This window comes from Stegodyphus dumicola, chromosome 10, assembly GCF_044657685.1.
Source record: "Stegodyphus dumicola isolate Sdum_Otavi_A_Nest chromosome 10, ASM4465768v1".
NCBI lineage: Eukaryota > Metazoa > Arthropoda > Arachnida > Araneae > Eresidae > Stegodyphus > Stegodyphus dumicola.
This window is the reverse complement of record NC_140777.1, coordinates 33,951,100-33,977,399: the sequence shown is the minus strand read 5'-3', so window position 1 is coordinate 33,977,399 and position 26,300 is coordinate 33,951,100. Positions and strand designations below refer to the sequence as shown.

At 31.1% G+C, this 26,300-nt stretch overlaps 1 protein-coding gene across 1 annotated transcript; it reads right to left on the bottom strand.

The window, feature by feature from the left end:
- Positions 1 to 6,840: 6,840 nt before the first annotated feature.
- Positions 6,841 to 24,895, bottom strand: LOC146994939 (protein phosphatase 1 regulatory subunit 3E-like). The gene is made up of 2 exons (XM_085824867.1): positions 24,460 to 24,895; positions 6,841 to 18,966 (listed from the first exon to the last, which is right to left on the bottom strand). The coding sequence occupies exons 1-2, from the start codon at positions 24,809 to 24,811 to the stop codon at positions 18,185 to 18,187; spliced, it is 1,134 nt and encodes a 377-aa protein (XP_085680993.1). The 5' UTR covers positions 24,812 to 24,895; the 3' UTR covers positions 6,841 to 18,184.
- Between the last annotated feature and the right edge of the window lie 1,405 nt (positions 24,896 to 26,300).

Here is a 26,300-nt window from a genome sequence, read left to right as displayed (position 1 = left end):
TCTAATAGTTTATCCATACGTACTTTTCATTCGTTATGTTCTTACTGTAACCTCATCCTTCAGAAATTTACCCGTTTGCATAATTTTCTCCTGTTGTATGATAAAATTAGTAAAAAAAAATGGGGGGGGGAGTGTTATATGAGTAAATATGGTATTCTTCATTAAAAGCTGTCTAAGAAATAAACTTTGCAGTCTTAAAAATTAGCTTTAAAAGTTTAGGCTTTTGTATTTCTGAATGACCTCTTGTAATAACGAGTAAGAAATAAACTTGGTTTGATGAATATTTTAGCTGGTACTCTTCTGCATAGAGGCAGGCAGATAACAATAATATAAACAAAGTAAAATAAGTTGTTGAGACATTTGAAGGTATATTACATGGAGTGTAAAATTCATATATTTATATTCATTATGTACTACATATGATTCATTATACAAAATTTTATATGTCTACACATTGTAGAAATAGCATAAACATGAAAGACTACCATTCAGCTATATATCAGTAACATAGCTTATCAACATTTGTAGAAATAATTCTCAGTTTTAAACCTTATAGTAGATTCGTATTTGCAATCAGAATTAAATTATATGATGAACTGTTTGAAAATTTGCATTGCTGTTTCCTTTGCGACATAAACTTTATAAAAATATTTATTAAGTTATATGTGTTAAGGTGAATGTTAGAATGCAGTTGTATGTAATTATAGTGCCTTTTACATTCACTTTATTCTCACTGGTACTGTTTGTATACAGTTTGGTTTTATGCTTTCAGGTTATAGTTTAACCTTCCAAGTGAAAATATTTATTCTAGTCTCTCATTAAATTTATATAGCATTTATCTTAATTTCTAAAATATATTACTGTTCTAATAATTCTAAAGAATAGTCCATTAGAATATTTTATAATCAATAGTTTTCTAGCACTGGTTTGTAAATCACTAAGAGGTCGAGAAAATTGGTGGATTTTAATGATGAAAACTTGTTAGAGCTTCCATTTGCTATTAAATTGCTTTTTTTATTTTAAAATTATTCAATTAAGTGAATGTGAAAGGCATTATAATTACACACAACTGGCTGAATTGAAAAGGTAATAAGTTAAAAAATGGTCATACCTTTATGGAGATTGTTTTTAGGAAAACTGGTTTGTATTTATATTACACATTAGGAAAATCTGTTCCTGGCAAGAGATTTTCCTAATGTGTAATATTAATTAATATAGATTTTCTCTTGCCAGGAATGCCCTAATATTAATTAATATTACACATTAAGAATTATAGGAAAATCTATAAGTCGCTGAACAGTGGTAGTTCGGTCTGAGGTTCAAATTCCGCGAACGGGCTGGCTGCATGGGCATTTTCGTGGTTTTCCCCATGTGTAATGTGTATACGAGCCAGTTTCCCTTAAAAAGTCTTCCACGAAGACATCCCTCCCCTTAGGCAGATAGCCCTAGTGTGCTTTGCCATAATTAAATACACCAGTTACACACATCTCTTGCCAGGAACAAAATTACAAAAGTTACAATCATTATTTAACTTGTTCATGAGAGTTACATTTGTGTTAGCTGAGTGCAGATGATCCAGTAGAAAAGTCTGATAAGCCAGTACATTTGGGACTTCAGCAACAGGCAGTTACTATGCTAAAATGGTGTAATGCTGCAAAACCCTTTTTTGTGTGTTTATTATTATTAAATGTTCTGAGTAGTGAAAAATGCATATGGTAATTCTGCAATCATATTTAATTAGTAAAACAGTATATAAATTTACACATAGTTCAGCTTTATTTGATTAGTTTTGCTTTGAACTTTTCCTAAATAAAGTCACTGTCCATTTGTTTTTGAATTTTTTAGTGAATTTCACAATTGTATTTAATGCTTCAATGGTATAAGGCATAGTGATCTTGGTTAATATTAATCTTCATTTCTTTTGTTATCTGTGGCTTCAACACTTACTGGATTACAACATAATCACCAAAGTTTTTTTTCAGTAAGTCAGTTCAGTAGTTGGTAATATTTTCACCCTCTTTGTTAGAATTTTTGTTAATGGCTTTTGGGCATAAATTTTGCTTTTGTAACCTTGTTATTTACATGTTTTCAAGTATATAGTGTAAAGTTTCCAGGTCTCATTTCCCAACTGTGAAAATTGTATCTTTTACATTGAATTGAAACCTAGGAGTTCTTGATGCTGCAGTCAGTTTAATAAATTCTACATAGTTTCTGAACAGAAAAAAGTTTTGAATAATTCCTTGATATATAGGTTGGATTAACGTTATACAGCTTCTAGTGAATTCCTAATCCTTCCATTTTATTTTATTATCAACACTTTTATCAAAGTTTGAAAACATTATAATTAAATAAAAGCAAATGGTATATGAATGCAAAATTGTAAACAAAATTGTGATTGGCAAAATATGAAGTAACTGTCATTTTATCAAATGAAGTGCTTGTAGCATCAATGACAGAAGTATCAATGAAGGGGGTGTTGAATTAGTGGACTTTTATTATAGCATTTGGTAATAAAAAGGAGAAAAAGATATATTCTGTACTATTGACCTATTATCTCATATAGGTAACTATGGAACTAAGCTAAGAGACATTTTTTTTTTTTTTTTTTTTTGGGGGGGGATTCTCTTTGTACATGTCTGCCATCTGTGTAATCAGAAATGTAATTACTGTTGAAACAAGTTTACTGAAAAGTTCAGTTGCTTTGCTCAATATATATATATATATATATATATATATATATATTGTTGTTGTTGTTGTTGTTGTCAGCAAACAACTTTTTTATTAGATTTATTTAAATACTTATTATTTTGTGAAAAGATGGTAATCACTACAGACAAGAATGAGGGTTGTCAGATTTATATATACACTGAAGAGCGAAAATATTATGACCGCCTACTCAATAATGTATTGCACGACCATTGGCCTGCAAGCCACACATTCTTGGTATATTGCTGGAGACTGTTTGTATCAAATGTATAAGCACTCGTCACGCAACGTCGAGATATTCCGACATGGTGATGTTTGAGCTCTGGGCTGCCGCTCCACGATATCTCAAATGTGCTGTATCAGGTTAAGATTTAGTGAGTTAGGTGGCCAGGACAATACAATTCGAGCCTTGTGACATGAAGCATTGTCCTGCTGGAAGATTCCATTTCCACTTAGGAAGACTGATGCCATGTAAGGGTCAATTGATTCCCTGTTATGTTCAGTTATTCTTAAGCTTTCATGGTCTGTTCTACCACGACTAAGGTTCCTAGAGCCGCCCATGAGAATGTCCCCCAAAGCATAATAATACCGTCAGCACCAGCTTGAATGTGACCTCCTGTACGGGGGGGTGAGCAATTGTTTGCCTGGAAGACTGCTTACCCTGACATGGCCATCGATGTGATGAATGAGAAATCACGATTCATCCGACCAAGCAACTGTCTTCCACTTATCTACATGGTCCAGTCTCGATATCCCTGAGCCCACTGCAGGCATAGTTGACAGTGTGCTTGATCAACGAAGGCACACGAATAGAATGTCTGCTGCACAGTCCCATATCCAACAATGTCTGCTGAACTGTGTGTTCTGAAACATTTGCACTTGGACCTGCATTGCATTGGGCTGTAAGCTGAGCAACTGTCTGGCACTGGTTTTGCTGTTCCAAGTGGGACAGTCTCTGATGTCCTTTTTCTTTGATGACACATGCATATCCAACACCTTGCATCTACTGCTAGTTTCACTGTCATTTATCCACTTTGCATAAATACTAACAATGGCAGATTGTGAACAACTTACCAGTCGTGCAGTTTCGAGGATATGCGTTCAGAGTCTTCAGGCCATTACCATCTGCACTTTATCAAATTCACTTAGATCAGCAGCCTTTCACGTGACTCCAAAACTAAGTGCAAAAATGATTGCTTACTTTCTCCAGCAGCAGTTAAATACCATTTCCAGTTGATTACCTGCCCTCCATGTCATGCAGATGAGTTCATTGAAAAATGTGGGGATGGTCATAATGTTTTGGTTTGTCAATGTGTACATATTTCAATTAAAATTTTTGGTGAGACAAATTAACTATCTTGATATATCTTTTGTCACAAATGTGGATTTATGCAATCAAAAATTGAAAAATTTAAATTTTTCGTGAATAAAGTGAATTACCTTCCTTTATCTCTGACACAAATGTGGATCTATGCAATGAAAAAAAAAAAATTGAATTTCTGTAAAATATGAATCATAGATTAAATGTTTATTTTTATCCATTTATGTCTATTCCCAGATTTAGGTAAAAGAATTCTGTCGCTAGATTTTTTTATAGAAAATTTTACTAGCAATTAATGTGCATTTCTTTGTAATTGAACTTAATACGACACAACACAAGATGTAAAAAAAAGAAGTGTGACTTACTTGATTTACATGTTTTATTTACAGAACTTTAGCAGGTATCAATATTCAGATTTATTTCTTAATTATTATTTTAGTTAATAAAACATACTTATATTTATCCCCAGTTAAAAATTATTAAAAATATATTTTACCTTACAATATTATTACGTATTTAAATTAATGTATTTTCTAAAATATAGATTTCCTGACTATCTCCTCTTGCATTTTAATTAATCACTGCAAATAATGACTACATGTAACTTCAGTACTTGTATTTTCATTTGAATATCAGTTATTTATTAATAAAAAATAAGCAAATTGAACTGGAATTAATAATCTTTCTTTCAAAATTATTGATGGGCAGTTCCTAGATCCTGGAAATAAGAAACCAGTATATTCCAGTTTTATGGATCTCCTTGATAACAGACAGTCCAGTGTGTTCCAATAATAGGAGCTTTAAATTTAATTGATACAGACCAGGGGTTCTCAACCAAAGGGGAATTCCCTCTAGGGAGGAATTTCATACTTTGAAGGAACGTAGTCAGCCTTTTATTTACCTGCTAAGAATTTAGTTTTTAGTCTATGAACATAAAAATCTTCTTTTATTCAAGTTTTGGTATTTATCAACATTTTCTCTGTTTTTTCTTGTTTAATTTTTAAAATGCATTTAAAAGTAATTAAATTTAAGTAAATGCACATGTATTTTTTTTTTTTTTTTTAATTTTGAAAAGGAGGTGGTATGATCATTTAGCAGTCGTAAAAGAGCTGCATAGGGCGAAAAAGGTTGGACACTGGTACAATAGACAATTTTTAATCTGAATGCTTATTGAATAGCTTAGTTAGGCTTTAGTCCATTGATGATACATCCTGCATAATTCATATACAAGATAGCATTATGCAGGATATATTATCAATAAAATAAAGCCTAACTTAATGTATAACTGAAAAAAAGAAAAAGAAAAAAAAAAAAAAAAATCAGTACTTTTTCCGTTTTGCCAGCGCAAGTGATAAAGTCATCAGTAATGGTACAACCGATGCCAAACAAAATATCTTCCCTGGTAACTTTGTACTTTTAACTCTTACATTTTCAAAACAAGTCGCAGCCGTTTCTTATCAGATTGATTATTTCTTTCAATACTGGCATACAATTATATAGAATTTTTACCAGATAGTTCAATTGTATCGCGAGCAGTAATTAAGTCAATTAGGATGCAATCACACTGCTCACCTGATGGCGAAAATATAGAAAAGGCAAAGTCAAGGGTTAAATTCATCAATTCTAATGAGAATGCACTAGCGAAGTAAAGCACTGCGGTTTTAATTTCTGAGTAAGCTATTTGTATGAATTGAAATAATTCTTGCATATAAACTTGTATTCCAAATTAAGATTTAACTTGAAATTAATATAGATAATTACTGAGAGAATTTATTTTTGTAGCGTAGTTTACGTGAGATGAGATCACTTGGGGTCACGTGATATGAACCAGCGAATCAGGATGTTGTACTATGAAAGCATAGTAAATTCTTAATGTCTTTTTACAAATTTATTTTCTTTATTTATTGGTCTTTTTTACAAAATTTTAAACGACATTAAAATGGTTATACATTAAAAAAAAAAATTCTTAGAACTAACATTTTTCAACACTTTTTATGCGTATACTGTGTGTTTTTGCCAATAAAGTCTACTTGGCGAGATTTGCACCAGCGAAACGGAAAAGTACAAAATTTTCTTTATATAATTGTTTATATTAAATTAGTTCCTCATTATTTCATCCTTACAAATAAATCTCTTAATATTATGAATTCTGTAGTCTGCCTTCTTGGTTCTTCGTGATTCTAACATGGAACTCTTGGTGGAGGTAAGTTTTAAAAATAGGGTGAATTAGAAGTTACATTAACATCCTGTTATTTCCCTGGCTAGTAAATATTTGACTAAAAATGCAGTTCTATCCTGTACAGGTCAATTCTGCATTTTTAAAGCAGTTTACAAAGATAAAAAAGTACTTGAATGTAAAATAATTTAATGTATATCAACTTGGCATTTTAAAAGTATTCTATGTGACAAAAAACAAAGTTATTCAAATGCCGTATTAAAGTGAAATTATGTAAATGTTTTTTTCTAAATGTTAGTAAACAAAGAAGTAGGTATTAAAGAAACTTCTGTTGGCTTACTCATAAAAACAAAAGTTTAAATCGTCACAAATGCTAAACATTTGATTTGTAGACAAATTAATGTTGATTTTTTACTTCTTATGAGTTTTCGGGATCTAAATTTGTATAAAAATAACATAAATGAATTTTTTAACATTTTTGAATTTATGTTTCTTACAGTTAGTTTATTATATATCTTTTTTATAGTTAGGCTAAAAAGTGATGACATATTCATAATTTACATTTAAATGGTTATTGCCTTGAATTAAGAGAAAGGAAAAAAACTGAAAAGGAAAAGTTCAACAAAAAATAAGAAAAAACTGCTAATAAATGCTTTATTATGCAGACTCTGAAGATAACAACAAAATAAATTGATAAAATGCAGAAATATATATATTTTTATAAAATATTACATTTATATAAAGCATATCTTTTTCTTAATAGTTAGTACATGATTTTTAGTTCTCAAAATTTTATTATTTAATACATGCAATATGTAAATGTAAGGAATATTCACAAAAAGTCTATATATATTAATTGAATACTGTTGCACCATATAGATAATGACACCAAAATAATAATACTCATATACATAGAAGTGAATTTGATGACTAGAAAATGTATTGCTGTAAAAATGGAAATGCAGAAAAGATTCTATTATACAATTTTGATATGACTTCTCATATAGGAAGATTTACATTGAGCAGCACAATAAGACTTGATCAGATAGTATGAACCACTCTCTTATTTTAATACATATCAGTAAAGCTTGCACCTGCCCTGCATACTAGTAAATTGAAAGTGATGTTGCGTAAAAATGCCTCGCAGTAAAAACTCATGATTTTTAACATAATTTAAGTTTAAAAAAAAACCAACTAAAAATTGCATAAATATACCTAACTTTATTCTCAATTTAATAAAAATAATATTCATTTAACATTTTTAAGAAAGCATTATCTTTATATATAAGTAAGTACCCAGAAGTTAAGTTTCAAAGTGCCTGAAGCCTAAGCTACTTATTTAAACCTATACTACATACTATTCAATATATTGTAAAATAAAAAGTGTGGTGCACATACATATATTTTAAATTTGTTCTGAAAAATAGCTTATAATTATCTTGACTCAGCAAAAAAAAAATTTAAACTGAAGCCATAGAAGACAGAGATCTGATAAAAAAAAATTATTCATTTTAATAGTCTAGAACTGTTACTTTAGGATAGGCGTTGTCATTTTCTCCCTCCGACTTGCCTCATAACCATGATATTTACTGCTGCAAAATATGGTTGATTCCTCTATTTGTTCTGTCTATTGATGATGACAAGATTGTAAATGAGAGGAGGGTCATTATGATTGCTTATTGTGAGTGTTTATTACAAAATACCGTGCACAATTATTGTTTCATATAAAATTTAACATAACAAACCAGGGGGAAATTAAATTCTTACATTTAACTAATTTCATAAATTATACATACAGATTTTTTATATTAATATTTCCTTTTCAGGATGGTGCTTTTTGAACAGCTATTTGTAAATATCATTAGACATCAAGAAACTCAGTCCTTTGAAAATGGATATTAGCTATGTAGAAGAAATCAAGCATCTGCTCTAAAATGTCTATTGCCATCAACAACATTGAACTTTTATTTGCAGCAGCTTCTATAAATCATCATTATTAGCTCAAAATGTCAGTTGAAGATGTGTTAAAATTGTAATTAAGTTCAAATAATACATAAGCAAAATTTCTAGAATTCAGGAACCATTCATTACATGGTGTACATTAGTTAAATACAAAGTATGGTATACATTAATTAAATACAAACATATGAAAAACATTTATCTTTGGAGACAAAATTCATCATTTTCTGTTCCATATTATATATTGTTTAATTAATAATTTATACTTAAGATTATGATTAAAAATACATTTTTATGATGTTTTCACCTTTGTTACTTACTACACAAATTTAAAAAATACAAAATGTTGTAAGAATAATGGTGGGATATTTCATTTGTATGTAGGACTAAATGTTAGACAATACTATTGCTACTGCATACGAATGTTGCATAAAAAAATTCCCATTTTAATATTTATCCTGTTATTTTAGAATTATATATTTTTACTACTTTTAATAGCAAAAGCAAATTGTATAAGGCATAACATTGTTCTATGTAGGCATCATTAAAAACAGAGCATGTGTCAAATAATATTTAATCTTGAATTTTTTGCCTTTAGATTTTTTGCCTTTAGATTGGCAAGATCTAAACCTTCATTGTAATATAACTCGGAGAAATTCAAAAACAAATGTTTATATTTTTCTACAACTATTGAAAAGTGTTGCTGTTTTGATGAAGAAGACACAGAATTGGATTTCACTATGCCTTTATTCTGGAGAAACAAAAGTACTCCAACATGTTAAGATTGGAACAGTATGATGCACACTGTTGTGCAAAGTATTACAAAACACCACCATTATTTTTTAGAAACTCTGCATGTGAAATTATACTTTTGCATTTATCAGTTATCAGTGAAAATGCACTATCCATGCTTAAATTCAACATTTTAAATACTGTCCTAAAATAATAAGCTCTTAAGTTTCTAGGTTTATATAAATGCTATATACTTTTTTACATTTTAATTCTATATTTATCAGTCCTGCATTATGATTGAATATTTAAGTTCTAATCATCACATTTCATGGATGCATTTTTTAGATAGCTGTAGTGAAATGCTCAGTCTTTTGCAGTTGACATTTTGACATTTTTGCAGTCGAAACATTCCTTTCATGCACGGTTCAGGAAACTCAAAACTTTCCATATATAACCATGTTCTAATAACCTCTTGCTTGTACTTAAGAACAGACAAATTTTCTCCTTCATTATGCACTTTAGCATTAATGTTACACGTTAAAAAAAAAAGCCGAATAAATAAACTCTGTTCTAAATTTCATTCAAACTCTATCTTATTTCTTTTCTATAGATTAAAAAAATTTAGTATTAACGTTGGAGATGGCTAATTTCACCAATAAAACAATATCAAACAATGAATCATGAATTTTTTTAATCCCTAAAAACACCAAAACTCTCAATAAAATTAATATGATAATAGCAATAAGGAGCATGTCTAGCACTCGTTGCCGCCAAAAATGATACAAGGCCTGAGCAATAGCATTTTCGTTCCAATTTAACTGTGTGAACGAATTCTGAATACCAGACAGAGATTTCTTTTTATTGATATGTCCTTCTAACAACTGTATTAAAGGGAGAAAGAACGTGTGCTGCTTTAGGTATGAAACATCTGTAAAAGTTAACATGCCTCAAAATCGGCAAAGCTCGGTAAAGATGAATGGTTCAGGAAAATCTAAAATACATTGGACATCAGGAAGAGGTTCCATTCTGTTTTCACAACAGTGAAAGCCTAAAAAAATCAATAGATGTTTAACGAAAAGTACGTTTTGAAAAATTTATGCAAAGTCCATATTCCTGAAGTTTTGAAAATAAGGATTTCAGATGTCTGCAGTGTACATCGAAATCATTAGAGGCTATGAGCAAGTCATTAACGAAAGCAAAAATGCCTTCTAAATTTCCCGTGACTTATAAAAAAGTAAAAAGTCACAGATGCATTGCATAAATTGGATGGGGCACATATGGCGGTTTTATGAATATCCTTGAGATTGACTGGTATTTGATGGTACACCTTAATATGGACAACATGGCTAGAAATTTTAGTACCGTGCAATGCAGCAGTAAAATCAGCTAAGCAAAGAATGGATTTTTATCTTTTATTGTTTGGGCATTTAATGCGTGATAACTGCCTGCAGTTCTTCATTCCAGAGTTTCCTTGTTTAGAACGGTATGAAGTGGTGATGCATAATTGCTTCTTTGAAAGCCTCATGTTCCCCAACTGCATCATAGTTTGAAATTCTTGTTTCGCCATTTTTAAGGAATCTGGAGCTAACCAATGAGGATTTGTGATTACAGAAGGTCCTTTAGTATGATATGATTAACAGGTTGGTTAGGATCTGAGTTAGAGAAGGAATTTTTTTTTTTAAATTTTGTGATAAGGTGTTCCACTAATTGCTATGTGTAACAGGAACTATGCAATTATTCATTGCCGGCTTGGTAAAGCGCAAGCATGCGCAACGCACATCATACAGATTTTTAAATTGGGTACTTATTTTGGACTATGAGTTCTATATGAGGGAGCTACCGTGATACTAAGTGCTAAATGACTGAAGTATTCTTTACCCTATTGCCTTTGTTTCCATGCCCAAATTGGCGATGCTTGTAAAGAAGTATAAAGCTGTTCATCCCAAATAAAGAAGCAGATGCTTACTCACGAATCATTGAGACACATAACATGGAATAAATTCACTACAGAAAGTTTAGCGACCCGGACGTGATCTTCAACGCGGAAATCATAGCAATGAAGATTGGCAAAAAGGTGAGTAGCCAACTCTAAAAAGTTAGCTACTCACCCACTTTACAAGTAGTAAGGCATTAGACAAATTAGTTGTAACTTAAATTTGCGAGAGTTAACTGTTTAATTGCTGGAAAAATGACAGAGCCGAATGAAAAACCTTTTGCTATAGAATGAGTAAAGCAGAAAAAAGTTAATTAGAAAACAGAAGTAACGCTAAACGAGCGGTTAACAGATACATTTTCTAAAAGTGTAAAATTTGAAAAATTGTGTAATCTTTTTAGCATGTTAAAAGATTAATTAATTAAAAGCATTAGATAACAAACTTGAGAATCATGTATATTTATTAAATGGATTAGAACAGAAATTATTCATAGCTAATATTATCAAGAAGCTGCCAAATGGCTAGGCAGAGTAGAAAGAAGTATAAAGTTGTATTCCAGCACTGACCGAAGTCTTAATATTTCGCAGAATGTATCTTCTGACAGAATTACTAGAAGTACTGCGAGACTGCCGAAGTTAGAAATATCGAAATTTTATGGGGAATATAGTACGTGGCTAGACTTTTGGAGCAACTTTGAAGGAGCAATTCGTAATAATGAAATGTTGACAAAGGTTGAAAAATCCTATATGTCAGGAAATGCTCTTACGGCGGTTTCAGGATTTTCTTTAAGTAGGGAGAACTACGACTGTTCCATAGCATTGCTTAAAGAATGGTTTGGTTGAACTGACCTTATTATTAGTTCTCATATTAACAGCTATCAACCCAGTAAGAAATTCCAATAATGTAAATGCATTAAGAAGGTAGCACAAGTGTCAATTACAGTTAAGAAGCTTACTCTTAAACTCACCACAGGTGCTTACGGAAATATACTACGTCCTTTGATTTTAAAAAACTTACTAGAAGAAATTAGCTTAGAATACAATAGAAAACGTGAATCCACTACAGAGTTTAGAGAAGCAGCTAGCTTTTTAATTCATTCTAATTACAGAACCTCTAACAGTGGAAAACCTTCGAACTGAACAATGCTTAAAGGAAGTGCAGGTGCATTAATAAATTCATTGCAAGAAAGCTATATTTTTTGTGTTAAAACACATGATGCTGAGAAAACTGGTCATTGGCAATTCCAAGTAAAAGGTGAGAAGCAAAATAGTGAGGATTATGTTTTTGTTGTCTGTAACGTAGGCATGTCGGCAAACAGTGTTGGTGCAAAGAACTATTTAACTGTGTGCAACCAGCCATATAATTATTTAATTTGCGATAGAGTAGTTAAGAAGAGTGAGGCCACATCTGAATGTAAGTAGACGTCAACTTCAGTTTCTAATTGAAATTAATTACGAAAAAACATTTTATTACAAACCAGTAGTGCCATTTTAAGAGTTGGAAGAAAACAAGAATTAGTGAGAATTTTATATGATTCTGGATCCTAGGAAATTGCTAATGCTTTAGCACTAAAAGTATTCAGGAAGGAAGCTATTAAAATATGTGAATTTGGGAATTAAGTTCATCGTCAACGGTTTGTGGCATAATTCGTTTGAATTTACACAATAGATTTAATCCAACGATGCATGGAGCTCTTGTTACAAAGCAAATCACAAATGGAGAAATAGCAGTGAAAAACTGATTGTGTAAAACGAGTGGCACTCACCAAAGGATTTGAATATTGCAACATATACACGAATGTTGATGTTTTAATAGAAGTCGATTATTTGTGCAAGATTTTACATATTAAGTCGATAAGATTAAGCAGGAGATTAATTGCTACTAATAGTATTTTTGGATTCATAATACAAGGAGGAACTTTTATTCATCCATCTTCAACAGTACATGTTAAGTAATGTGATAATTAACGAGAATGTATTGAGAATTGAAAGCATTATGGGAGTTAGAAGCAAATCTGAGGTGGAAATTTAAATATGCAGTGAGGATATTATACATTTGTTCAAAAGTAACAAGGTGTACAAAAATAAAAGATGTGGAACAGAACTTCTGTGGAAAAAGGGTCATTAGAATCTAGGTAATAATTAATGAGGTTGCTCATTAAGACTCATTAGGCTAGGGAATAAATTAAGAAACAATTTAAAATTATTCCTGCACTATGTTCTAGAAGCAGCTAAATGAAGGGAACATTGAAGAATGCCAGTTTCAGGTATTAGGCAATGCGAGTTATTACCTACCTCATCATGCAGTTGTTAGAAGAGAAATATCTACCACTAAATTATGTATTGTCTATGATGTATCCTCTAAGAATAAAAACGAAGTATCCCTTAATGACTGCTTAGATCCGAGAATTAATCTACCATATTTGTGTTAGATAAAATGAAATTTCTGTGGATTCATGGTTGGATTTGTAACAGATATTGAGAAAGCGTGTTTGGAGATAGGAATGAAATGTAGGTGGCTGAAGCTTCCTCAAATCAGGAATAACCAACTACATTGCTATGAAAATAGCTTAAAATTACATAGATTTGCAAGAGGTCTGTTTGGAGTTTCATGTAGCCCTTTCCTTCTTTCTGCAATTTTAGCTTACATTTTAAAAAATACACGGAAAATAAAAGTAGAGCTTGCCAAATGCTGCATAATTTTTATTTTGATCATTTATTTATGGAGCAAATACTTTGTAGAAAGCTTTGTCCTGTCTTTTGATACACGAAAAATAATGGCGGAAGCTAGTGTAAAGTTACCCAAATTTTCCACGAATTCTGAAGAGCTGAAAACCATATGGACAGAGAAAAATATGGACTGTCACCTGGCCTGTAACTTCAATGATATACCATTGAAGGTTTTGCTTCTTACATAAAATAACTCAGCAGATTCATTGAAGATTGATTTGTCCAGCATTTTGAGGGAGATAAAACACTTTGGTGAAATTCAAGCTATAAAATGTTCCATTTTAAGTACCTGTGGCAAGGTTTCCGACCTTCTCAGCGTGACTGTACCTTTTATGATCAGAATGAAATTTTAATACAAGTATACTTTGAGAAAGGGGAATGGGTTGGGATAAATCTTTACCTACGGATTTACAGTCACGATGGAATGAGTGCTGTACAGAAATCAACCATTTGCATGATGTACAAGTGCACCTATTTGCCGTTGCTATTTTAAAAGCATATGGAGCAGTAGTGTACTTCAAAACTAGATCAAGAGCAGGCCGGAATACAAGTTTCCTTTTAGCTAAGTCTCGATTAGCGGCAAATTAAGTAAATTACACTGCCAAGATTTGAACTTCTGGGAGTTCTAATAGCGGCAATATTGCAGAATTATAAAACTTCTTTGGACTGATTCACAAATATGTTTGTACTGGATCAGGGGCTGCGCGCGAGAATGGAAACAATTCGTCTCTAATCATACCGTAGAAATCCAACAAAAATCGAACCTCAAAATTGGAATTTTTGTTCAGGAAAAGAAAATCCAGCTGATAAGATTACACATAGGCAGGCGCAAAGCATATTCTATTGGATCGGAGAAGCTCTAGTGGAATAAACCTAGGCTTCAGAAATCTCAGAATCCCAAATTCCAAACGTTAAACGTCAGAACTATCCGAACACTGAAAATGAAAGGTGGTTAAGTAGTATGCAGATGTAATGCAAAGTTATAATAAAATGCAAACAGCTATTGGCCTCAAATAATTATAGCAGTCTGGGTAACTAAACTGGCTTTTTGAGGATTGGGGTTGCATAAAATCAAAGCAAAGATCTTATGAGTATGTTGTGATATAAAGTTTATTTACTGGTGACAAATCACACCTTTTTGGTGATAATTTTTGATTGCCAATACAAAAGTCTGATGGAAAAATATGTTAAAACATAAACAAATCAAAAATTAAAAAATTCTATGAAATTATTAAAGCTGACAAAATATGCAAAACAAAAACACTTATCACATTGATGAAATACTATGCAGACATCAAAATTCATAATGCATAATCAAAAGTGACTTTTTAATATTAAATTGCTGCATATTTTCAGCAATAGTTTTAGCTTTAGGTATTAATATAGTATTTTATGCATAAGATTTGTTAAGCTTTATAAAATATTTCGATAAATCATGAAATTCTTATTTTTGTAGTTGTTTCAACAGAAATAAAAATTAGTGTGTTAAAAGAAAATATAAAATCCCTTGCGCATCAAGGAACATGAGGCATATGTTAGAAAAAAGGAAACACAGAAGTCTTCTGTTGCCCAACGTTGTTGGTCTGAAAATCCCACTTTCAATTTTTCTGCTGCCAAAATTATTCAAAAAACATCTTCCATTGGAGAACTGGATTTTCTAGAGGCATTTCACATTCAAAAAAATCTTTCTATTCTAGTTATTATCTGTTCTAGTAATGATCCTAATTCAATCCATCTTTTCCTTCGGCCTTTAAAGAAATTATGTTTTATTTCTGGTTTCACCAACAGTGGCACCACTAGCTTATTTTCTGTCCAGGCTTTCTTATCTTATCTGATCATTATATTCTATCTCCTTCATTTGTGCTTTTGCAGCTGAAGATGGTGGTTCAGTAAAACCATCGAAACTAGTCCTGTGAAAATTTGAAAATATAACACTGATTTTTATTGTTTGACTTTTGAATTAGTTATTTGTTCGGTGTGTTATTGTGTCTTAATAAGATCCCTTGTTCAGAGAAAACATTATTCTCACTTACATTCTTTGAGGCACTAGTCAGTTAATGTTACCAGTCATCAATAACCAAGTGTAGTGGCATCTATCACTATATGATACAGCAAACCCAAAAGCAAGCAATAAGAGTTGTGAAATCATTTTGGGTGCTTCCTGATTATCTGCACCTCCAGTTTAAACATTAGTAGAATTGCTGTGTTTCTAGCATACTTTCGAGTATATATGCAACAACAGCCAACCTATGCATGTATGTAATATGCCTGAGTACACATGGATTTGTATGTTTTATATTTAGCTATCATTTTACGGAACATCCATAATTCTAATACCAATGGGGGGGAATGTACTTCAGGCTAATTTGAACAGCACTGAATGAACCAATTCATGTTGTATCTAAAAACACCAAAGATAATCTTATTGTTAAGGATCTTGACTGCCTCTCCAGTCTTCAAGTAGTTATAACTGGAACTGGACTCTGATCATCTTTCAATTAATTTTACTCTTCATACATTGCTATCCTCAAAACTGCAAGAGAGAAGGAACATATGTAAAGTGGAACATTAACCACAGCCTTATTATCACCAAGAATATTGGTACTTCAGATAATAATTCAAATATTAACTGCATCACCAATAATTTTAATGAAGAAATTAAGTCAGCAGCCAAAGTTAAGGAAAACAATAATCATCAACAACCAAGAAACACAAGATAGAAAATTAAAATTAGTAGCAAGATAAAGAAGGACATGGATTTTAGAGATAACATGCATTTTAATTAAAAAAAAGAAAAGAAAAAAGAAAAGAAAGAAGTAAACTTATGAATGATTATAATAACAATGCATGAGACATTTATACAGAAAATATCAATCAAAACACAAGTGCAATCTTGTCCCTAGCCAAATTACTAAAAATAACTAGCTACAATAAAATTGAACCTATTGAAACATATAGAGAATTGAAATTCATGGATGAAGATATACAAGGAGCTTGAATTAATTCTTGATGTTGACGCAAAAAGAGGAATAGTTGTACTTGTGTGACAAAGTGGACAGCAACATAAGATGTATTTGACAATAGAAATATTAGGCTTTAAGATCTAAGTGTAACATTCAAATGGTGTGAAAAGTACATACCTATTTAGTGCCTTGAACATGTCGGATTTTGTACCTACAAAACAGCATTTGCAAGAAGTATTACTCTTTTACTTTCCTCTCATGAAATCTGCTTATAAACAGGATTTTGATGGTAAAAGCCTGGTCATTAAATTAATCAAAGAAATATTTAAATGTTTTCTTATAATATGTGATTAAAAAACAGAAAAGTTTCCCTGTGCATCAATTAGTTACATTTTAGAAAACAAGCAGTAAAAATAAGAAATATAATATATACATAATTTTTCATTTCTGTGATAAATTATTCCATATACAATGTATTATTTCATCAAGTGTTTGAAACTTTTGTGATTATGTTTTCATTACACACCCTTATTTTAAAAATCACAATCATTATGATCTTATTCATTATACGTTTTACAGGCACATGTGGTGAAATTTTGCAAATTTAAGCATAAGGCTCTAAAATGCGTTGCAGTTCTAATGCAAATCATAAGTAATAAATAACATTAATTCAAAAATGGTAAGAATAAATATAGTAGTATAAAAAATAATAAAAACAAAGTAAAATGAATTAAAATAATAAATACAGAAATTTTGAAAATAAAATTTTAAATTAAAATATACAAAAGAAAATAAATTAACAAATTTAAAAAATATCACATATGAGGATAGTGAAAATGTTAATATACTTTAAAAGCATTTCATTTCTATTAATATAACTGTAATCTCTATTTTTATTAAAACATTTTAATATAAATTTTTCTTCTTATATTCATTAAATAATAAATTTAGCCACTTGGTTTATATAAGATATAAAATTAGGGGTACTTCGTTATAGCAACCCCTGAGATTGAATAGCTGATATATCTTGTCAAAATCTGGCATGTTCTTATACCTCACCCTGTGATCGTACATTAGCACCTGCATATTCTTATACCCTGTAACATAGGCACAAATCTAAAATGGCAAATATGGTTGAGGGCCGCTGTAACAAAGTACCAAATTAGGCTATAAAAATATCTGAATTTAATCACTATATTTGCTGATTAAAATCTAGATTTGTCTTCATTAACACCTTGAATGTTTTATTTAATTAGACACATTATTTAAATTACTAGCTTTCTCAAAATAATAAAAAATATACTTTTTTTATATTGTGCATAATAATTAAAATATAAAACATTTCAACATAAAATATTTGCATTAGCACTATATTACATCCATAGATTAGCCTGTTTAATAACACATTCCTAAATGAATAACTCACAAAAGAGGGGATAATATATATACCTTCATAATGATATCAACTTATGAATCAGAACCCTAATATTAGTGTCCGAGGTGACATTTCCAAAACTTATGAACTATGTGCTAATTCCACAAATAGAGTATCAATTCCAAAATAGTTTACAAATAGAAACCTACCTGCCTATACATAAATATTTAAACTTAAATTTTTAATATACAAACATTCAAGCATTAAACATAACAGCTGTTGTTCGATATTAAAGAAAGTGAACCCAACTGTGGTTACCAACAACCGGTATTTCTCTTGTTTCACATTTAATACAGTAATTTTTTCCTTCGTTATTATCCCAGAATGTTTGACCATCTGGAGTCTCGTAGCACACAGCAAAAAATAATGAGTGACCTCTTGTGCACAGATCAGATGGACTGCAAAATAAGGTAAATGTAAATTTATCACTGTCTTCATCACTTGAACCTTCTAAATAAAATGCAAGTTCATCATGATAACTCATCCACCCATTTGCTGTATATCTCACAAATACTGTTTTGTGAAATGTCAAATTTATCACACTTATGATTCCATAGACAGTACTGTCTGCTGTGCTGACACTGTGTAATGAAACCTTTAACTTCCGTAACCGTTCAATGAACAAAGAACTCAGAGATGGAGCAAGGAAAGCAGGAACTAATTGAATTTTCTTACCTCCACATTTTGGCTTTGATGACTGGTTCTGACTAGTTTCTGAATGTAATTCAGAACCAGATGGCACAATTTTTGGTAAATCTTTCTGAACCAGATAGCGGATAGATTCTAATTCTAGGCCAAGAGCATCAGCAAATCTGACAACCTTTTTACCTTCTTTACGTGGTGCAGGAAATGAAATAGCTCTTTTCTTCTTCAGAATTGGTTGAGTACGTGTTGGCATACAGTTTATAGACTGGCATCTTTCTTTCCCAGCACAGCATGCAGAAGCTTGTTCTGAAGATTTTTTGACCCATTGACCAGACTCCTCTTCAGTTTCACTCTCTTCCCACAAACCTGCAAGTTTTTATGTAAAAAAGATATAAAGAAAAGACTTGCAACATTTCAGTTAAATGCAAAATTCAATCTAGGTGTAAGTTAGATGATATGTTTTGTTTTGAAAAATTGCCAAATATAGCACATGCTATGATTGCATCAGAAAAAGATCAAGAAAATCTTATTCAGTAATTTTTTTTAAAAATGCATGACTAAAATAGTAATTTTATTACAGCACAAATATGTGGCTTATTTTTGCATATTTTACCTAAACTTTCTATGGCAAAAATTTGAAATTTGCAGATTTATTTGATATAATGATTAATAATTAATTAAATAACAGATTTATTCGATATTTTGCAATAAATAAATTTTCTTTATAAATGTATAATAAATTCATAAATTTAAAGTTTTTCTCCACTGCATTTTAATTTCTGCCAAAACTTTAGTAATAAATAAATATATAAATAAATAAATTTCCTTTAAAAACAGAAAATAAACTAACACCTTTTTTTTAAAGTTTTTCCTCCTTTATGTCTTAATTTTTATTGAAATTCTGGTACTTCTCTGTTATGCATCAGCCATGCTTTTTGGAACCTGTGAAACAGAAGCCAAACAAACACATACTGAAACTGTGTATGCGTGTCACACACTCACATCAAAGAATCCACACATAAAGGAAATGCTTTCTCCTATATCAGCCAATATTTAAAAATTTATGTCTGTCATCTAGTGTCCCCATTCAATTTCAGCTTATGTGATTTCAGAAATTAAGAATGAAATAAATTCTTTCTAGTAATAAATATTATTGTAGCAATGTTATAATGTTATAAAATAGCTAATATGTAAATGCTGGATATGAAATAAATAGTCTTATAACTAAAAATTGTTTACAATTAAAAAAACCCACTGAAATGCTTGACAGGTGAATAATGAAAAAATATCGAAATTTTTAGTACAGTTAATTATTTTAATATTCAAATTATTTCAGAACTGTATTCAAATTTGGATAAAAAAAACTTTTAGCAAAATAATTCAACTCCACACCATGTAGCACATGCTATTAATTGCATCAAAAGAAAATGTAATTCAGCAATTAAAGAAAAATTATGATTAAAATAATAATTTTATCACAGCACAAATATGAGGATTATTTTTTCACATTTTACCTTTATCTTTCAAAGACAAAAATTTTTAATTTGCAATATTATAATTATTATAAAATATTAGCAATAAATAAATTTTCTTTGAAAATGTACAGTTCATAAATTTTAAGTTCCCTCTTCATTCCATCTTAATGTATGTTAAACCTTTTATAAATAAACAAACAGATGCATAAGTAAATTTCTTTTACAAATAGAAAATAAATTAACAAATTAAGATTTCCCCTCATACTGTCTTAATTTCTACTGAAATTTTGGCAATTTTCCATTATGCAGCTGCCATGCTTTTTGGCGCCAGCGAAAGAATACGAAACACATACCAAAACTGTGTATGCGAGTCACACACATAAAGGAAATGTTTCCTGACATACTAGTGGATAATTGTAAATTTATATCTCCCATCTAGTGTTCCCATTCAATTTCTACTTATGTTGCTTCAGAAATTAAGGAGATGAAATCTTTGTAATAATAAATGCCATTGTAATAATGGGTTTTTTTTTTTGTTATAGCAGGCCCCAAAATCGGTAATCAGCTGTGATGTAATATGTAGTGAGATACAAGAACATGTGGTGAGATTGCGGCGACATATGTCGCTTGATTAACAATTCAATCTTCAGGGCCTCTATAATATGGAAGTACCTAATAATGTTATAATGCTATGAAATAAGTGGTATGTAAATGCTATGTATGAAATACATATGTTGTCATCTATAAAATATTCATATAGCTAAAAATTATTTACAGTTGAAAAACCTGCCAAAATGCTTGGCAAGTGTATAACATAAAAGTAACAAAATTTTTTAGTTATTATTTTTATATTCAAATCATTTTAGAGCTGTATTAGAATTTGGATAAAAAATTACAGTAAAATAATTCAACTCCAAAATCTAAATCATAATTCTGAACCTTAAATTATTCACCAAGATTCGAAGTCATATTTATTATAATACAAATATGGTCTTCCATGATTTTGAAGGCCCACCAGCGTCCGAGCGGTAAAGTTGCTGAACACTGGTAGTTCGGTCCGAGGTTCGAATCCCGCGAACGGGCTGGCTGCATGGGTGTTTTTGTGGTTTTCCCCAAGTGTAACGTGTATACGAACCAGTTTCCCTTAGAAAGTCCTCCACAAAGGCCTCCCTTCCCTTAGGCAGATAGCCTTCGAGGCTTTGCCGTAATTAAATATCCTAATCCTAATCCTAACCCTGATTTTGAACTGCTCTCCCCATCTCTGTCACTACTCAGCGACTATATTGGTAACTGCTATAATATGTTACCAATTGTAATAGCAGTTATAGCAGCTCAAGGACATTTCCTATATATTGATTCGTAATTTGATCATGCATCATGCGAGTTAAAAAAAAGTACATCTGAAAGATTCAAGGGATTCAATGAACTTCTTACGCATCTTCAATTTATGATGGACATGATTTAATCTCAAATAATCATAACTGTTTTTTGAGATTTCAAATACATACATATTAAATTTCGGTTGATCTTTGGATTATGGTAACTTGGCGATTTTTTGGCGAAAATGTGGCGACCAACTCTGCTACAGCAAACCTCTGTTTTTTTTTTTTTTTTCACCGCCATTTTGTTTTCACGAAGTAAAGACATGTTTCTTTTCTTTTTATTTACTCAACACTTTTTCCAACAATCTACTAGCCGAATTACACATATGCTAGAAATTTTATGGAACAAAACTCCTTAATCATGACAAATATTAACTGCAAAATTGGGGAAAAGTGCAGAATCGCAAACTCCTTGCCGCGTTTTTCAAAATCGCACATACACAGTAACCATGTACACGTCGACTTATTTTTACTTAAAAAAAATCCCAGAATTGCACAAAAATGGCATTGCGCACACTCTTGACTTTATCCATCTAAACTGCTATTTTCTCATAAATTACAAAAATTTGCACGAAAATGCAGGAAAATTTTGTGAATCTTTAAACTCGGTAAAAAACACATATATGAAATTACCTGATCGGGAAAAATTATATACCCTATCCAAGGATGAACATTTCCACGTATAATATAAATAAAATATCCAAAAACTTTTACCTCTAAATTATCTATTATAAACAACACCAACGAATCTATAACAAAACATTAAAAATGGTTACAAATACTTAGTCTCAAATATTTAAATTATTTCCATGCACGTTTACTTCCACTGAAACGTATACCAAATTGCTACAAACATATAATTCACAAAAACACTATCATTTAATTAAAATATAATTAAACCATGTACACATCAACTTATTTTTACTTAAAAATACATCCCAGAATTGCACAAAAATGGCATTGCACACACTCTTCACTATATCCATGTACACTGCTTTTTTCTCATAAATTAGAAAAATTTCACAAAAATGCATGAAAATTTTGTGAATCTTTAAATTCGGTAAAAAGGACATATATGAAATTACCTGATCACGAAAAAGTATATACCCTTTCCAAGGATGAACATTTGCACGTATAAAATAAATAAAATATCCAAAAAATTTTGCCTCTAAATTATCTATTATAAACATCACCTACCAATTTCTAACGCAAACATTAAAAATGGTTCCAAATACTTAGTGTCAAATACTTAAATTCTTTCCATGCACATTTACTTCTATTCAAACGCATTCCAAAATACTACAAACATATAACTCTCAAAATCACGATCATTAAATTAAAATATAATTAAATTAAAAAACACTACTTAAAATATAAATAAGCACATACAATTAATTAATAAAAATTAGCTTACAATCCTAATTACTTTAAACTAAATCCTTGCTAATAACAATTTTCCAATAATACAATATTAATTTATTTACTCCTTACATTTAGAACAATACATAAAAATAATATCCTCAAATAATTAAAAATACTAACTTACCTAATCTTCTACAGAATCTTGAGTGCATGGCGGTTCACAAAATGTCCATTTTCACCAGATTTCTTGCACCACCATTCAAACTTATCTGTAATATCCTTCCTTTCACAAAATCTCATTTCACACTCACATGTTGGACATTCATACTTATCTGCAATTAAGCAATTCTTTTCAATTACACATAAATGCAATAAAAATTTCAGATTTACTTTATATAGGGCCATGGGATCCAAATATTAAACAACACTGTTTCACAGAACATAGAATGAAACTAATGCTGTACAGCAGATATTTTTACAAATTTACCCTCTTTTCCGATTAAAGAACAGTGATTCGTCCATTAATGTCACATGACATATCTCATGATCTCTCATTTCCCTCACACAAAATAATGCATAATCGGAACAGTACTTCTCACATTATTCCCAAAGTCCTAGGGCCCACCAGTGGTCGAGCGGTAAATACGCTGAACACTGGTAGTTCGGTCCGAGGTTCGAATCCTGCGAACAGGCTGGCTGCATGGGCGTTTTCGTGGTTTCCCCATGTGTAACGTGTATACGAGGTCGTTTCCCTTGGAAAGTCCTCCACGAAGACATCCCTCCCTTTAGGCAGATAGCCCTCGTGTGCTTTGCCATAATTAAATAATCCAATCCAATTCAATCCCAAAGTCCTAGGTAGTAACCTTTATCGCCTCTAAAATGTCGCCAAACTACCTGTTATCATATTCCAAAGATCAGCTTAAATTTCAACTACTAATTTTTTTCTTTGCTTTTTATTGCTTTTCCAGTTTTCTTCCAAAAAAAGCATTAAGAATCAACAAAAATTGCAAATTTTTTACAATCTCAATCCCCCCCCCCCCTTTTTTTTTTTTGTTGTTGTTGTTTTTCAAATTAAAGTTTCCATTAATTTGCTATGCATTATTACTTCAATTTTTTTATGAGTCTGTTAGACCTATATAATTTCTCCTATTAGATTGATTTGTAGTCTTCCTTTTAACATCGAAACATCATGCTGTGAAAATTACTCTTTTTTTTTTTAATATTATATTAATTTCTGTATCATGAAAATATATTATTCTGATATCAAAAAATAATTAAAAAAGAAAAATGACAAGACTCAAATTTTACTTTTTATTGAAATTCTTAAATTTTTAAAATTACTTTTTAATTCCATCTGAATATACTAACCATAAATAAATAGCTTATTTCTGTATTTTTATAGTATACATATTTCAATTTACAAAACAAACAAAAATTGTAAACTTTCATTTCTTGGAAATGATCCGGGAAATGTGCAAAATATTATTTCGAAATTATTTAATACAATTCTGAATATTCTGTAAATATCTAAAAACTATGCGAGTAAGCATTCCTTAATGGTCTAAATGGAGAAAATTAGGAATTCAACATCAATAAATATTAAAAATAATTAATATTCAATACACAAAATGTTAACTTACCAAAAACCTTTCGGCTTTCCACAGGCGTTGGAGGTATATCGTCATACTGGCACAAACGATTGCTTAAAAGTCTTACTTTCTTTTGAACATGGTCTCGTATAACATCTGAACAAACTTCACAATAAGACAGATTTCTAGGCAAGTACAAAAATATTCGATCCTCTTCTCTGCACCTCAGTGGTTCTTCGTCAAAACACACACTGTCTAAACCACGAGAAAGTTTATCATTATCGTATATATTTTGGGGTATATCTAATGAAAAACTGTGCTGTCTTTGACTACCAATTTGCCACTGTCTTCTCCTGGAACTAGATGTAAATATATTGGCAGGCCGAGATGTTATAACAGACATTGCAACTTAGTTAAAATTCGCGTTCTACTGATGTTGTTTACATTTCGCAGCATGTTAACTTTGACCTCGGGGTGACATTATAAATAGTTGCCAATTATTGAAATCAAAATTAGTTCCTGAAAAATAAAGAAAACTATCATTCAAAGTGAAGTAAATATCCTTATCAATTAATTTATTATAACGCAAATAATGTGTCACAATTTCAAATATTATAAGTATATACTTAGGCATTTGTCACTTAAACGTACTCAGAATATAAATAATTCTGAATACGTTTGGGGGACAAAGCAATTGAATTAGCGTTTCTCTCACTATGTATGGCATGGCGGCCTCATTTACAAATTAATCACTCTCAATTTTCCAGATCCTTTTATTCGCTTAATTGACTCTTATCTCATCAACAGAACATTCAGAATCAAAATTGGAGCCACTTACTCTACCACCAGAGTAATCAAAGCTGGTGTCCCACTGGGTCTGCACTTTCGCTGTATCTTTTTAATATTTATACGCAAGACATCCCTAACGATCCTTCTTTCCATCTTGCACTCTTTGCTGATGACACCTCTATCCTTAATAAGCCTGCACAGCAATCACCGTAAGAAATCAACTCCAAACCTATCTCATAAAACTGGAAAAATGGCTCACCCTTTGGAGGATTAAAATTAACACTGAACAAACCAAAGCAATAATTTTCCGTAAGGGTAACATAAACTATTACCCGCAACCCCCTGAAATATTTTACGAAAAAATAGACTGGGTTAATGAAACAAAATACCTTGGAGTCACCCTGAATCAATAACTTACCTTCAGAACCCACTTCCGCTCAGAAGCACAAAAATTTAAAATCACCTCAGCAACTATGCGACCTCTTCATGATAGAAAAAGCAACTCTTCATGGAAAATATGCCCCTCTTATCAAGCGAATTCTTAGCCAAAGATCAATTTAAATACACTCGTGCTCAAAACATAAGCAATAGACGCAGAAAGAAAAGGTACGAGTGTGAAAAAGGGCATTAAAACATACAATTTACGTATGAGATAAATGTTGCATCACCAAACACAAATAGGCAACCAGCAAACAAAATTAGCGCAAACGATATCCCGCAATTACAATACAACACCTTAGTAAGGAACATGCCAGACCGCATAGGTTCGCATGCAGCGATAGTTCGCAAGTAGTGATAGTTCAGGTAATCCAAGAGAGCCAAAAAGGAAAACATGAGCCAAAGCAAGGCCAACTAGATATCTTGACCAAAGACACCATTTGTGCGATGAAATGCGTTGGAGAGCTGTCGAGATGTTGAAAGCTGGTGCAAGCCAATCCGTTGTTGTGAGTGAGCTGAATGTGCATTGTAGTGTCATCAACAGACTGTGGAATCATTACTAAAGGGATCAAAATCCCGTAAAAGACATGGGTCTAGACGCCAGAGGAATACCACGACAGCAGACGATCGCTTCTTGTTGCTATGTGCAAGGCTTTGTAGATCAC